This window comes from Callorhinus ursinus, unplaced genomic scaffold (assembly GCF_003265705.2).
Source record: "Callorhinus ursinus isolate GAN/ISIS: 27379988/994484 unplaced genomic scaffold, GSC_fseal_2.0 scaffold48, whole genome shotgun sequence".
NCBI lineage: Eukaryota > Metazoa > Chordata > Mammalia > Carnivora > Otariidae > Callorhinus > Callorhinus ursinus.
The window spans coordinates 10522924-10538183 of NW_027397110.1; the positions used below are offsets into that span (position 1 = coordinate 10522924).

The 15260-nt window shown below is 59.0% G+C and overlaps 1 protein-coding gene across 3 annotated transcripts; it reads left to right on the forward strand.

Annotated features, from left to right (window-relative positions):
* The first annotated feature begins 554 nt into the window (after positions 1 to 554).
* Positions 555 to 12544, forward strand: SSTR3 (somatostatin receptor 3). Of its 3 annotated transcripts, none has more exons than XM_025882319.2 (3): positions 555 to 641; positions 2714 to 2841; positions 8933 to 12544. In XM_025882319.2, the coding sequence occupies exon 3, from the start codon at positions 8969 to 8971 to the stop codon at positions 10241 to 10243; it is 1275 nt and encodes a 424-aa protein (XP_025738104.2). In that variant the 5' UTR covers positions 555 to 641; positions 2714 to 2841; positions 8933 to 8968; the 3' UTR covers positions 10244 to 12544. The 3 variants fall into 3 exon arrangements, with proteins under 3 accessions (XP_025738104.2, XP_073738899.1, XP_073738898.1); XM_073882798.1 differs by lacking the exons at positions 555 to 641; positions 2714 to 2841 and adding exons at positions 4292 to 4888; positions 5641 to 5857; XM_073882797.1 differs by lacking the exons at positions 555 to 641; positions 2714 to 2841 and adding an exon at positions 4292 to 4888.
* Positions 12545 to 15260: the final 2716 nt, after the last annotated feature.

The following is a 15260-nucleotide window of genomic DNA, read 5'->3' on the forward strand; positions in this document are numbered from 1 at the left end:
CAATTATGAACTCCGGGCTGGGCAAGAGAGAATATTTTGCAGTGTGTTCCTAATGAAAACACTGAACATACACTTAACTGAAAATGTTGTCTCATGGAGAGGGTGGAGAGGAAGGACCAGAGTGTGTAAGAAATCTACAATCCTCGTCTTCCATAACAGGAAGTCAGTAGATAATGGACAAAATTGGGGGATCAAGAGACAGAAAAATAAATCTGGTATTTGGCAAGATGGAGAAAATACAAGGAGAAAAGAGCTAAGCGGGTGGAATTGCTTCTGGGATCAGGGGTGGGTCAGGGCCATGGGAGGACTGCTGTTTTCTGCTCTTGTAAGTTTTTTTTACCACTTTGGTTTTTAAAATTTAGTTGCAAACAGTACTTTGCTAAAAACAAAACCAAATAAAAAATAATTGCTTTACAGATTAAAAAAGAAGTCAGAAGAGGGAGCGTCAGAGAATGGGAAGGCTTCAGAGCAGCTGGTGCCTACACCTGCCGAGGGATTAAGAGAGCGACAAGGAAAAGCCTGTGCAAAGGGCCTGGGGCATGTGGGGTTCAGACTGAAGGCGACGGTGCTGTAGAAAGAGAGGAAGGGGCGAGTGGGAAGGAAGCAGGCAGAGGCAGGTTACACGGACTCCTCAGGCCACGGTAAGGATAGTGGATGTCATTCTACAGCAACAGGTGGCCCTAGAGGGTCTCAATGAGGAAGCAAGTGGCATGACTTGTTTTTTAAAGGACTCACTCTCCCCGCTGAGGGGGCGGGGCGAGGGCAGAAGGACCAGGACAGATGAGGCGATGGTGGCTTGGCCCAGAAGGGAGGCTCAGGGGATGGAGAGCAGTGAGCAGGTCAGAAAGCAGAGAGTCTGAGGTACAAGCAATGAAGCGTGGTGCTGGGGGCCGCAAGCTCACAGCCATTTCCTCCGTTTGACCATCATAAGAACCTGGGGCCAGACAGGAAGGTGGACACATTCGACCGAAGGAGGAAGTTAGCAGAGGGGTTTCACAAAGTCACGCTGCTTGACTGGGCCCGGGAGGGGCTGAGACTCAGCTGTGCGGGCTGCTGGCCCCTCCCCCGCCACAAAGGAGGCCAGGGGTAGGGCTGGGGGCTCATGCTGTGTGTAGCTTCTCAGTGTCCCTGGGATTAACTAATTCTAGTCTCACCAGCCCTGTGCAGCAGGTGTTGAAGCTGAGGGTCGGAGGCTCAGAGAGGCTAAGTCACATATCCGAGGTCACACAGCCAGTGAGTGGAGAAGCTGAGATTCGACCCTAGCAGGGAACAGCAGGGGCTGATGAACCCGAGGACACCTTTAATGGGGACTCCTGTGGCAGAGGCCCAGGGGCTGGGCCGGGAAGGTATTTTGGCTCGCCTTGTCTTATTTGAAGGAGAGACCTCAGCATCAGTGGCTCAGGCCCCCAGCCTACACTGTGGTTGGCTCCTTCCTAGGGACCGGGGGGGGGGGGGGGGGGGCGGAGACAGCATTGTCTGGGCTCTCAGGAGTGGGAGGAGCCTGGGCCCCAGCTTCTGGAAAACTGCCTGCCTGATGGCAGAGACACAGTCCCTGGTTGCAGGAAGCCCTCTAGTCTGAGGGTGGAGACATGGCCCTAGTTTGGGCGAGGTCAGGGACTGATGGGGCAGACATAGATAGCACTGTCGTGGTTTTGAGAGGCAGTCCAGGCAGCCCCTCCAGGGTACCAGGCACACGTGACAGTGCCGAGTGCCAGGCCTGAGGTCAGAGGTTCTCATGCTCCAGGACCTCCATGCCAAACAAGGTGGGGCCACCTCCCAGCTCCGACACCCAGCAGCCCCAGCCTCCCAGGGCTCACAGGGATGGAGTTGTACTTCCTCTTTCTGCCCTGCCACCCCCAGAAGGAGAGGCTGATCAGGGATCCCTGGGTTACTTCTGCTCGGGGAAGGCCCCTGGGTGGCAGTGGGTGTTTGACTCAGGCAACACCTGCTCCCAGCCTGGTGCCGGGGACCCCTTACCACCCCTCGGCCTCCAGCAGACATTCAGCAGATTAGTCTCCCCTCCTCTGTCACCCTGCTGCTCGCCCTCCACCCATCTTCTCTCCCATAGACACAACACTTGTGCTAGGCTGGTGCCAGGCCTGGGGACATGGTGAGGCTGGGGGCTCTGGGGAGGCCTAGCTCATCTGGGACAGGGAAGCCTCCAGGAGGAGACCACCTGAAGGAGGACTTCAGCTCACACGTAGGGGTGGAGCGGGGTGCGTGAGGGGAGTGACCAGGGCTGGGGCACAGCCTGTGCAAAGGCCCTGCCAAGAACCAACACTGTCCCCAGTGCCTGACTGGTGAGCCGTTGAAGAACAGAAATTAGGTCAAGAAACTCCTCTGCTCCCGCCTGTGAAGCTCCCGACCCACCCAGCCTGAGATAGGGCCCTCGTGGTGTGGCCTCCTGAGGCCTCCCCTGCCTCCCTCCCCTCCAGCCACCCTGCTCTCCGCCTGGGCCCTCCTCCTTAGATACTGCTTGTGCCTCTCACTGTCTAGAGGCCTGAGCCGCCCCTCTAGAGGCAGTGAATGAATGAATGGGTGAGGCTGGGTATGCCTGGAGCTCGGGGAAGAAGGCAATGAGCCGAGCAGGATAAGGCAAGGCGAGCGGGATGTAAAGCCTGGAGGGCTGCTCGGGGTGGGCCTAATTCTGAGGGGCCCTCAGGCAGGGGGGAACAGGGGGACAGGGCCATGGAAACCCCTTCCTCACTCCCAGGAGCTGCCTGGACCCCGCCTACTCTTCAGGAACTTGCACCGACGGGCGGACGGACAGAACACTGGGAACCCCTGGCAAGTGGAAGGACGGCGTCAAGCAACGGGGCGTCCAGAAGCCTCTGGAAGCGGGTGTGTTCCTAGTCCTACTGTGTTCTGTGGTAGCGAGAATGGCTCTTCTGGAAGAATCTGATGCCGGGCTCTCTGAGGACCTACTCCACCCCAGCCCTGGGTGCCTAGTGACAAAGCAGGCCCAGCCCCGGCCCTGAGAAACGGCCCACGATGGGAAGGGGCCTGGATGGTGCCTGGCACGCTGCAGGTGCTCAACCAAGACAACACTGCCTTCCTTCCTCCCTTCTCTGACTGGTCCCGCCTCGCCCTCTGAGCAGGGGCAAGGCCGCTCTGCAGGGAAGGTGCTTTGCGGCACACTGTTAACGTGGGGCGGCGCCGCCCCTTCTGCACTCGCTGGCTGTGTGATCCGAGTAAACTGCTTTCCCTCTCTGTGAAGCAGGGGGCGGGGCTTAATACCAAGGGGCCATTGCTAATTGAGCCCCAGGCAATTATAATGGTCACATAGAAAGAGGAGCTTAGGAATGATCCAGTCCAACCTCCTGACTATCCAGATGAGGAATCAGGCCCAGACGAGGGTCGACTCACCTGTAGTCACAAGGTCGGTCATCAGGAACTGGGGTACACATCCAGGGGCAGCCAGGGGAGTCTCAGGCCCCCGGCAGAGCACCTTAGACCATAGGCTGGCAAAGCCAGCCCGCCACCTGCTTTTGTCCAGGCTGCCAACTCAGAATGGATTTTACAGATGAGCATTTGCAACGGATTTGAGGATAGGAAATACTAACTTGAACTCCAATTAAGCACAATGCCCCCCCACCCCCCACCCCTGCCCAGAGAATTCCACTCTTCTCAGTAGTAGCAGACTGGGTTATAAAACGTTGTCCTCAGTTATTATTATATTTTGAATTGTGTCCATTTATAAACAGTGGACGTTTGTTTTCTCCCGTATAATATCTTTGATTCTGCCCTTGACCCCCAAAACCTGAATTATGTATTCTTTACCCCGTCCTCCCCCCCCCCCCCCCCCTGTCCTGGGCTCTCCGGGCTCAGTCAGGACTGCTGCCCCCAGCTGGCCTTCCTCTGCTTGGTGTCCAGCTGGTGGCCAGGACCGTGGACTCCCAGCCCAGTGCTCGTCCATGCTCCCAGCCCTCCTAGCACTGCCCAATGCCTCACCTGCCTGGCCTCGGGACCCAGCTGTCGCCCTGGGGGACATGTGCCACGGGGGCCCGGGGGGCGTCCGGCTCCCCTGAACACTGCGCTGCCCCCCGCCTTGCACGAGCCAAGGCCAGCGTGGGTGGCCAAATCTCCGCGCAAATCTCCGCGGTAACAGGGTCTGCCTGCCCCCCCGCCCCCTGCCTCCTTCCCTAACCTGCCACCCCTCCCCCCTCCCTGCACCTGCTCTCCGGCCCCTCCTGCACCCCCCCACACTCCTGCTCCCTCCTTCCCTGGCTCTCCATGTCACCATCTGTAGCACAATCCCTCTCTGTCACTCTGCCTGCCACCCCCTCCTTCTCCTTCCTCCTTCCCTGCTCTCCATCCCTGCCTCTCTCCACATCTCCCTCTCGCCCCTGCTCTCCTCTCTGCTCCTGCTTCTCTTCTCCCTGCCACGCATTTCTTATCACTCCCCCTCATTCTGGCTTTCCACCCACTCATTGTCTTCTCTCTCTCTCTCTCTCTCTCTCTCTCTCTCTCTCTCCACCTCCGACCGATCTCCCCTTTCCCCTCTATTTCTATTGGCTTCCGACAGTCCCTGCTCCCCTTTTCTTTTCCTTGGGAGGTTCTCTGTCCACGCGCACTCTGAGCTCTTGCCCACAGACCCCCCCTCTGTGCCTCTAACCGCCCCCCCAGGATGTGTCCTGGAGATGGGGGGGTGACGCACCAGGCACCCGTGGGAAGTCAGGGCCGGAGACCAGATGGGAGAGGCTCTGTGGGCAGCCGTGGCCGCCGCAGGCCTAGGAAGGGACTCAGGCCGTAAGCTGTCTACAAATGGGCAGTGTGTGGGGACCCCAGCTAAGGGTGCTCTGGGCACTTGGGGCCTGGGCAGGGAGAGGGGGCAGCAGAATGGTAACCAGCCTGGCGGCAAGCAGGGGAGCCCTCACCCCATGGGCAGGTAAGGAGGCTGGGGCCTGGGTGGGGTCCCAGAGGGTGGGGTGCTGGAACCCACCCTCTGCCCAGGAGACAGTGGGAAGGCCCAGGGAGGAAGGAGGCCTCCCTGTGACCTCTTGGTGGGCTGTGGGGGGTGGGGGGCAAGTTCATCTCAGATTCTAGTGCCATGGTTCTGGGAACTGGAACCACAGAGCAGCAGAGTGTCAGACCTCGGGAAAAAACCAGATGCATCATGTCGGTGGGCCTCCTCGGCCCCTGGGGCCAGCTTCCCTGAGCTCCCCCTCCGTGCTGGGCACTGTGTTCGGCACACTCCCGTTTAATCTTACGGCAACCCTGGGACGTGGGTTTACCTGTCTTCATTGGAATAGGAGGAAACTGAGGTCCAGAGACAGGATGTGATTTGCCCAAGGTCACACAGTAATTGGGTATCATCATTCTGTGGTAGAGCCCAAGCCCCCAGCCCAGGGCTTGTGGGATGTGTTCCTGGGGGGTCAGACCCCAGGCCTGGAATGGGAGTGAGTCCATCGGCACTGATTAACACAATCCAGATCTTTGGGGGGGAGGCCCAGGGTTGCAGAGGGCAAGCAGAATGCGGTTGGCCGGGGGGCATCAACCTGCAGGCTTCTGGGCCGTCCCAGGTCCCAGACCTGGATTCCTCTCAGCCGGGGGTCTTCAGGGGAAGCCAGCAGGGCCAGGAGGTACTGATGGTTTAGGAGTAGACAGACTGGGTTTGAATTCTGGTCTCCCACTCACCAGCTAGGGGACCTTGTGCAAGTTACTGAACTTCGCTGAGCCTCAGCTTCCTCTTCTGTAAAAATCCTCCCTCCTGGGCTTTGTGAGGATTTCATGATGTGGGTCCGAGTCTTGTGCCCAGGAGCAGTGGCCACCTCGCTCGGAGCTATACTTGCTGAACTGCTTGGTCTGTCCTCATTTCCCAGTGCCAGGCGCTGTGCCAGGTGCTGGGGCTAAAGAAGTAAGTAGCTCAGGGTTCCCGCAACCCAGAGGCAGCACTCAAGAGGGTAAGCGGATGGGGGCAGACAAATGGAAAGTGGTTGGGGGTGTCTGGCATCTCTGAGTGGCTGCCCTGAATTGCTGTGTGGCTCAGGGCAGCCCCTCATCCTCTCTGGGCCTCTGTCCCCTCTCAAACAGTCCTCTGAGGAGTCCGCCCCCCGTTTTCAGGCAAGCTTGTGCCAAAGATAAACCAGACAGGGAGGAAAAGTCCCTCCTCCCCGAGGATGAACTAGATCATGCACAGGATTCCGGCTCCTTAAAGAAAAGGCGGCACCTAAATTGCACGTTGGCTTATGCCTACGGAAAGCTGTAATTTTCCGGCTTCTGGCGCCTGGCCTGGTCAACTTTGACAGGGAAGATGGGCCCAGATGAGGGCAGAAGCAGAGTCTTCCAGGGAGGCTGGGGCTTTGGGAAGGGCTGTGGCAACCCCCCCAGTACAAAGGCAGGGCCTGGCTGGGTATGCTGTGTTCCCAGGGCCGCGCGTGTTAACACGTGTGCATGTGTGCAGGGTACACACGTGTGCCTGAGCAGGAGGGGGGCGGTCCCCAGAGCTGCCTCCAGGCTTCCCTGGGGGCATCTGTCCCTGCAGCCTGGAAATTAGGTTTGCCCAGCTCCCTGCTCCTCTCTCAGGAGCCTGGCACTTTCCTGCCTCCTCCAGCCCTGGGCTGTGATTGGCTGCCCCACAGGGACACCGGAAAGAGGATGCGCACACAGGGCGGCAAGGTAGACGGATGGGTGACATAGGGCTCCCACGCTGAGGAAGCCAGAAAGAACTCCGAGGTCTCAGATTCCACAATTCCAGGCGGAAGAGGGCTGATTCTGGCATTCAGGAATTCCGATATTCTGATTCAAGGACACAGAGTCTAAAGATCTAGAACTCCATACCTCAGTTCTAAGAATCAAAAATTCTATTTTTAGGACCCTATGATTTCAGGGGTTTGAGCCCCTGATCCTAATAGTTCAAGAACCCAAAGAGCGGTGAGGGGGACTCTGCATAGCCTGGTGGGAGAGTGGGATGCCAGCTGGGGGCCCCCCCAAGGCTCAGCCTCAGCCTGCCAGCCTGTGAAATGGAGGTGCGTGTGTGTGTGTGTGTGTTGGAGCATGACCTTCAGGGTCCTCCCAGGTCTGCCCCTTCCTAGCTGTGTGATCAGGGTTGTATGGCCTCACATTTGCGGAACTGGCAGCACTGTTAAGGTCCTCCCTGTCCGGTAGCCCCTCCTTTAGTGCCACTGTCCCAGGCTCAGGAAGGCTGATGAGGTCCTGGGGTGATGACAGGTTGGGGGGTTCTCCCCTGGGGTTGGAGGAGCAGGGAGGGGGTGCTCTGAGCCCAACCAGCCTGGGGTGTCATCAGGAGGAGCCACGGCCAAGGGGTTCTTTGCCATTCTCTGCATTGCCAAGGCTGGTGCTCAGAGCTTATTTGGAGCCCAAGGTCCCCGGGCGGGGACAACCAGGCAGGCTCACCCACCCAGGGGTGTTTGCTCCAAGTTGGGGTGCCTCTCCTTTCCAGAAGCTTTGCATCCTAAAAGTAGTGTCTGGATAGGGCAGGCAGGTGGCAGGTCCCACTGGAGGAGATCCAGGCTCAGTGTTGGCTCAGAGTGGGGATATTGGAGGATTTCACACGGTTTTCTGTAGGGAGAGGCAGAGAATGAACAAGAGCCCAGAGACTGGTGGAGGCCAGCAGGAGAAAGGGGTGGGGAGAGGTCCAGGCCCCAGAGGAGGCTTGGCCTCTAACTGGGCCTCCTGAGAGCCAGGAAGTCCCACTGAGGGAGGCTCGCAAGTTCTGAGGTGGGTGGCCTTTCCTAGCGAGTGGGGCTTGAATTTCTGCTATCAGCAATTCATGCCCCCTTTGCATTGAGAATTGTCCATTCCGGGTTCCTCTGAATCATTCAATGCTTCAAACACTGATGCAGAGCCTATACAGTGTGAACGGATGAGGAGACGGTTCAAAGCTGAGAGGGTGTCTCCACATCTAAGGGGAGCCAGTCTAGCTGGGGAACGGGAAGAGTCCTAGCTCCTTATGATACACGGGAGGCATGATAAGAAAGGGACTAAGGAAGTGAACGGGCATGCTGGTTCCCACTCTGTCATTTGGCAAACTCTTATTCATGCTTCGAGACCCATATGAAATGCCCTCTTCTCTGGGAAGCCTGCCCCACCGGTGTGGAGGGGGTGGCTCTCCTTGTACTTACTCCCAGTGTGCTGTGAATTTCTCATCACAGGGAGAGAAGGGGCCCCATGTGCCCAGCCCCCAGGTTCACAGCTAGCGACCCCAGGCAGGGCCTTTGGGGCACCGTGGGATGGGCTAGGCTTGGGAGGTCTCCAAGCATTCAGATTCCCAGGAGAGGGGACGTCGTTATGCCTGTGGTTCTTAACTCCATGCAGAATCTGAGGAACCTAATCAAAGCTCTGGGCTTTGCCCAGGAAAGACATGGACGCATTCACTTGCACCAGAGTTCTGGGGGTTCATGGATCCTTTGCAATTCCTCTAGAGACCCAGTTTCAAGGTTAAAGACCTGTGATATGCACCACTGGGGCTGGGACCTGCTGGTGGCTGTCTTAGTCCATTTGGGGCTGCTATAACAGAATACCACAGCCTGGGGTGGGGGCTTATAAACAACATTTATTTCTCACAGTTCTGGAGGCTGGAAGTCCAAGATCAAGGTGCCGGCAGATTCAGTGTCTGGTGATACCTGCTTCCTTGTTCGTAGTCCTCTTACTGTGTCCTCATATGGTGGGAGTGAGAGAGCTCTCTGGGGCCTTTTATAAGGCACTGATCCTATTCAGGGGGCCTCCACCCTGAAGACCTAAGCACCTTCTGAAGCCCCCCGCCTCCTAATGTCATCTCTGGGGGGTTAGCATTTTAACATACAAATTTGGGAGCAGGGGGGACACATTCAGTCTATCACAGTGGGTGATCCACTTGGGGTCAAACTCTGGCTGGGCGCACTGCAAGTCTCCAAGTTCAGTGTGATGGGGGAAGGGCATCACAGAGAAAGCCGGCATCCACCATGACGTGGCTGTGTCCTTCCTCCTCCAGGCCAATAGCTGACTGCTGACCACCCTCCCCACGGCCATGGATGCCCCTGGCTATCCTGCATCGGCGCCCACAACCTTGGAACCTGGAAACACTTCCTCGGCCTGGCTCCTGGATGCCACCCTGGGAAATGTGTCGGCAGCCCCCAGTGTGGCAGGGCTGGCCGTCAGCGGTGTTCTGATCCCACTGGTCTACCTGGTGGTGTGCGTGGTGGGCCTGCTGGGCAACTCCCTGGTCATCTACGTGGTCCTGAGGCATACGGCCAGCCTGTCAGTCACCAATGTCTACATCCTCAACCTGGCCCTGGCGGATGAGCTCTTCATGCTGGGGCTGCCCTTCCTGGCTGCCCAGAACGCCCTGTCCTACTGGCCGTTTGGCTCTCTCATGTGCCGCCTGGTCATGGCCGTGGACGGCATCAACCAGTTCACCAGCATCTTCTGCCTCACCGTCATGAGTGTGGATCGCTACCTGGCCGTGGTGCATCCCACCCGCTCTGCCCGCTGGCGAACGGCGCCCGTGGCCCGCATGGTGAGCGTGGCCGTCTGGGTGGCCTCGGCGGTGGTGGTGCTGCCCGTGGTGGTCTTCTCAGGGGTGCCCCACGGCATGAGCACCTGCCACATGCAGTGGCCTGAGCCGGCGGCCGCCTGGCGCGCCGGCTTCATCATCTACACGGCCGCACTGGGCTTCTTCGGGCCGCTGCTGATCATCTGCCTCTGCTACCTGCTCATCGTGGTCAAGGTGCGCTCGGCCGGGCGGCGGGTGCGGGCGCCCTCGTGCCAGCGGCGGCGGCACTCAGAGCGCAGGGTCACGCGCATGGTGGTGGCCGTGGTGGCGCTCTTCGTCCTCTGCTGGATGCCCTTCTACGTGCTCAACATCGTCAACGTGGTGTGTCCGCTGCCCGAGGAGCCCGCCTTCTTCGGCCTCTACTTCCTGGTGGTGGCGCTGCCCTATGCCAACAGCTGTGCCAACCCCGTCCTCTATGGCTTCCTCTCCTACCGCTTCCAGCAGGGGTTCCGCAGGGTCCTGCTGCGACCCTCCCGCCGCGTGCGCAGCCAGGAGCCTTCTGCCGGACCCCCGGGGAGGACAGTGGAGGAGGAGGAGGAGGAGGAGGAGGAGGAGGAGCAGCGGGAGGAGGGGGCAGGGAAGCAGGGGGAGGGGCAGGAGAGGAATGGCCGGGTCAGCCTCATCACGCAGCCTGGCACCAGCAGGCAGGAGCGGCCGCCCAGCGGCAAGGCCAGCAAGGACAAGCAGTTCCTCCCGCAAGAGGCCTCGGCTGGGGACAAGCCGGGCACACTGCACGTCAGCTATCTGTAGGGGCCTGCGGAGGGCCCGCGGGGCCCACGGACAGGACAGAGGCTGTGCGCGTGCCTAGGGCATGGCCGTCCATGGTGCCAGAGGCCCCCTGCTTGGAGGCCTGGGCTCTGATCCCAGAGCTGCTGAGACTCGCGGGGTGACCTTGCCTAGGTCTCTTTCCTTCTCTGGGCCTTGTGTTCTCTTCTGTGACTCAGGGATGGGAGTAATCAGCCAGGACAAGCTCTGCTGGATGAGAAGTCCGGAGGGGCATCGCCCCTGGCTGGCCTTCCTGAGTGGGGCCCAGTTCAGGGGGCAGGTGCGGACTGGCCTTCCCCCTCAAAGAAAGAGCATCCTGGTGGACCAGCCTGAATCTTGGCCCTCGTAGCGACTGACCAAGGTCTGGATTTCCCGGGCTCAGAGTCAGGTTCGCAGGGGAGGGACTGGTGTAGAAGTAGAAGAAAGTCTTACCCAGTGCAGGGAGGGGTAGGAACCGCTCAGGCCCCACCTCAGCTCTCCCCCACTTGCTGCAAGGCCTCAGCCGTCTCTTCCCCCTCTCTGGGCCTCAGGCATCACCTGCTGAACAACCCAATAACCTCCAGGCCCTCTTGGCCCAGATGGTCAGTGCTGGGACTCCTGTGTTCCTGGCCCTGAGAGGCCGTGGATTTTCCAGGAACGTCTCCCAGGCCAGCTTCAGGGTCCCGTCCCGCTTGGGCCCACCTAAGGCCCTGTATCTCATTTTGTACTTGGAATTTTATATTCATTTTCATAAAGAGGGTCTCCAAACTGCATACATTTAGGCCACTCAAAGCCCCACTCAGCGCTTTTGAGGGCAGCTGACCAATCCCCGAAGCAGCTCACGTTGTGTCCTGTGGCTGCGGAGAGGCTTGTCTCGCGGTGTCTGAGGGCTCAGTCACCAGTGTCTACATCCTCAACCCGGCCCTGGCCGCCGAGCTCTTCGTGCTGGGGCTGCCCTTCCTGGCTGCCCAGAGCGCCCGGTCCTACTGGCCCTTCGGCTATGGGCTCGCCCTCATACAGCACCATCGGCCTTCCTCCCCTCCCAGAGGCCCAGGCAGGGCCCAAGCCAGGCGGACTGGTGGGGAAAGGCAGTGTCTACCTAGCATGGTGAGGGGAAGGAGGAAGAGGAGGAGGGGGAGGATGAAGAGGGAGGGGAAAGGAAGAGAGGAAGGGGGAGAAAGAGGGTGGAGGACAGATCCGCTCCACGACCGCGCAGCCATCCTCGGTCCCTCTGGGCTGAGCTCGGTGGTAGCGCTGCTGAAAGCCCGTCGTGGATGCCTGGTCTGATCAATCTCAAGGGAAGGATGCAGTCAGGATGGGATGGCGAACGCTCTGGAAGGTACAGCGCGGGCTCCCTTGAGGGCCTGTCTGCGCTGGTAGGAGGGGCTGCGCCTTGACGGTGGCCTAGGGACAGAGTTGAGACTCAGGGCCCCGCGGGTTGGGGATCAGGCCTCCCCAATCTCTATATTCTCCGAGGCCACAGTGTGGGGCGGCCCAGGGAAGACAAGGCAAGGGGGGCTGGCGAGGACAGGAGGGGCCGCCATGCAAGGACTCTCTCCCAGAGATAAGCCCTCAGAGCCATGGTGAGTTTGGCTCTGGGGTGAGTGGCACCTCAAGCTAACTCCCTCCATCCCCCACCCCGGCAGAAGGCAGGGGGGGGTCCTCAAGGAAAGCACGCGAACCGCAAGTTGGAAGACCTAGATCTTCAACCCACCTCAGGATCCTGGCTAGCCTTGACCTCTCTGGGGCTCAGTTTCCCCATCATAAGACGGAGGCTGTCCCAGTATGCCTACCTGCTCGGATTTGGCGGCGGGGGGGGGGGGGGGGGATGAGTCACGCTGGGCAAACCAGCCCGCACAATACAATGGGTAGGCGTGGGGGTATCAGATTATAAAAATGGAGGCAGCTCCCATGCCAGGCTTGGCCTACACCTGCTCCTTCATCAGGTGGCCTCTCTGTCTCTGGCCCTTGGGTGTAAGGATCATGTGGGACCCAGGTTCGGGGGCTGAGGGGAGGCAGAGGCCAAAGATGGAGAGGTGGGGTTTGGGGGGGGTGCACCCGCTTGGAGGTTCACAAAACCAGACCTTGTATGGATGTTGGAACTGGAGACCCAGTCCTCAGTCTGGGGTTCCCCTGAGGAGGATCTGGGGGTCTGAGTGAAGAAGGGCCCCCGGCATTTCAGCATTTCCCGGCTGACCCTGCCTTCCTGATTCCTGGGACAGGTGAGCCTATTCAGCAGGGGTGGCTGGAAAACCCCTGAGGAAAACCCTTTGCTTCTCCTGCCCCTAGCTCATGTCAATAAAGATGGTGACACATGACGCCAGCTGTGACCTGGGCCAGTTCCTCTGCCACGTGCTGTGCGTGTAGCTTGGTGGGCATGGATGGGTGTGTGTATGACGTCTCTCCTTCTATTCAACTCTCAGCCCTGTGTGCCCAGGTCTCTGTGTATGGCCTCCCCAAGTCTAGGTCTCCAGCATGCATGGAAGATGCCCCACAAGCCTCAGCTTACATCCTTACAGATCTTGATCCCAAAGCAGCAGAGAGAGTCTTTTCCTGTGCCCCAACAGCAAATCTCATGGCAGAAAGCTGATTGGCTTGGCTGAGTCACGTGACAGCTCCTTGGGCCAATCACCAAGGACAAGGTGATGGAGTGCGATGATTGGTCAGGTGTGGGTCACGTGCCTATCCCCCCCCCCCCCCCCCCCCCCCGGCCCGAGAAAGTGGAACGCTGTGAGGGACAGTCTGGCCTGACCCAAAGGCAGGGGTGCGCTCCAGGCAGCAACCACAGACTGTGTGTACGTTTGTGAGCACGGGGTGCACGGTAGGGGTTTGGGCATCTCAGCCACATCCAGGAGTGAACGCGCACGGGGGTGTTAACACCAAGGGTCTACTGTGCCCGAGGTGGGTGTGCATGAGGTGGGAGCAGAGGGACTGCTGGGGGCTAAGTGTCCCATGGGAGTGGTTTCCCAGCCAGGGTTCCCCCTACGGATCCCACCATGCCATGTGTCACTGCCGGTGCCCGCTCACATTTATGCGTGTGGGTGTCCCAACATCAGCCTTGTCTCTGCGGGCAGGGACTGTGTTCCCAGCGTCAGGTAACTACGACTACTTGCAATAAATGAATGAATGGGGGACTTCCATCTCACAAACTCCAGGGGCAGTTTTCACCCCGTGACTCTAGCCTCCTTTGGATGTGTGCCACACAGTGACCCTGAATCAATGGGGGGACGGCCAGGGGGATGGGAGGAACCTGTATAGGGGTTTGGGCCTGGAATCTGTGGGTTATTGGAAGCGCAGGAGCCGCAGGGTGAGGAGAGGCCTGGGATTGGGGGCCTAGGCAGGCAGGAAGGGGTGGTGATGACCCTCCCTGCCTGATTCCCCCTCGCCAGATCTTCAAGTTGCTCACACCCAGGGCCTTACCTTGAACTTGTCTCTCAGAGACGGTTGCCAGGCAACAGCCCATGGCCACCAGGCTCGGGACCAGGACTTCCTGCGTCAGCGTCCGCATCAGCATCAGTGTGGAGGACCTGGGAGTCTGCAGGGCCTGGGCTAGGGCAAGCCAAGGTCCCAGGCTTCAGGTTGTCCTCACCTACAAGCGGTTCTGGGAGACAGAGGCCACCACCCCGTGGGGAGGTGACAGCTGGGCTCCACAGGACTACAAACACAGAAGGAAACACTCTGAAGGTGGCAAGACCCCCAGGCTGGAATGTGAGGGCCATTCCCTGGAGTAGCGCAAGGCCACAGTCCTGCCACGGCCTTGCACTGCCCCCTGTCACTGGCAGGCCGTGGTGACATTCTTGGTGAGACCACTGGAAGGCTGGAGGGGGGGGAAATGCATCCCCTAAAAGTTATGGGGCCCGAATCAGGAGGCCTGGGACAGAGGCCCACTCCGTCACAAACCTACTGTGCAGCTTTGGGCCATTTACTTCACCTCTCTGGGCGTAGCTCATGAAGTTAACAAAGATTTTCCTGAGCACGGACAGTAGACAAGGCTCTGACCCTGAACTGAAGGTGCGGTGGAGGAAGACACAGTCCCTGCGCCCTTGTTCTTGGGCAGCCACACAAGTCAATGTATGACTATCTAGTCGGGAGGGAAGTGTGATGGGGGAGGAGTCATGGGAGGGTTCTGCACCGGGAGCAGAGGGGCAGCCAGCCGAGTGCCTGGCAGAGGGACCTGTGTGTGCTAAGACCTGGAGGCCAGAGGAACGCAGTCAAGAAGAGGAGGAAAGGCAGGGGTAGGGCCCGGCTGAGGGGCAGAAGTTGTGTCAGACAGGACCTCGTAAGGGGTTAACTCCTGTTGCGGGTTGAGTTGTGTCTCCTTGCCAAATTCATGTTCAAGTCCTAACCTCCTGTGCCTCTGGATGTGACCTTCTTTGCAAGTCCGGTCCCTTCAGATGAAAGTAGCTAAGATGAGGTCATACTGGGGTAGGGTGGCTGCTAATCCAATGCGACTGGTGTTCTTAAGCAAAGGGGAGATTGGGACAGACAGGAGCCCGGGGAAGACGCCAGGGGATGCTTCTACAAGCCCCGGGACACCAAGCGCGGGAAGCTGGGCGGGAGGTCTTCAGAGCCTTCCAGAAGGAAACAACTGTGCTGACTCTTTGATCTCAGACTTCCAGTCTCCAGAACCAGGAGCAAATGAATTTCTGTTGCAAGCCACCTAGTTTGTGCTACTTGGTTACAGCAGCCCCCAGCGAGCGAACACAGCTCCCCATGTGCAAAACAGGGACTATGGTCCCTCCTCTCCAGGACCTCCGGGGGGCGGGGTCTGTTGGACTGGCCTGCTCACTCTTTCATTCAGCAAGTGTTTTGGGGGGCAACTGCCAATTGCAAAAGGCTGAAGGCAGAGAAGTTGCAAGGCCTGTCTTTTAGGAGCTAAGGAAGTCACAGTAAAGAGAAGAGATAAACTAGCCAGTTCTGAAGCACATGGACCCTGGAACTGCCCGGGTTTGAATCCCGGCTCATCCATTCACTAGCTGTTTGACCTTGAGCCAGTTAATTAACCTTCCTGTGTTTTGTCTCC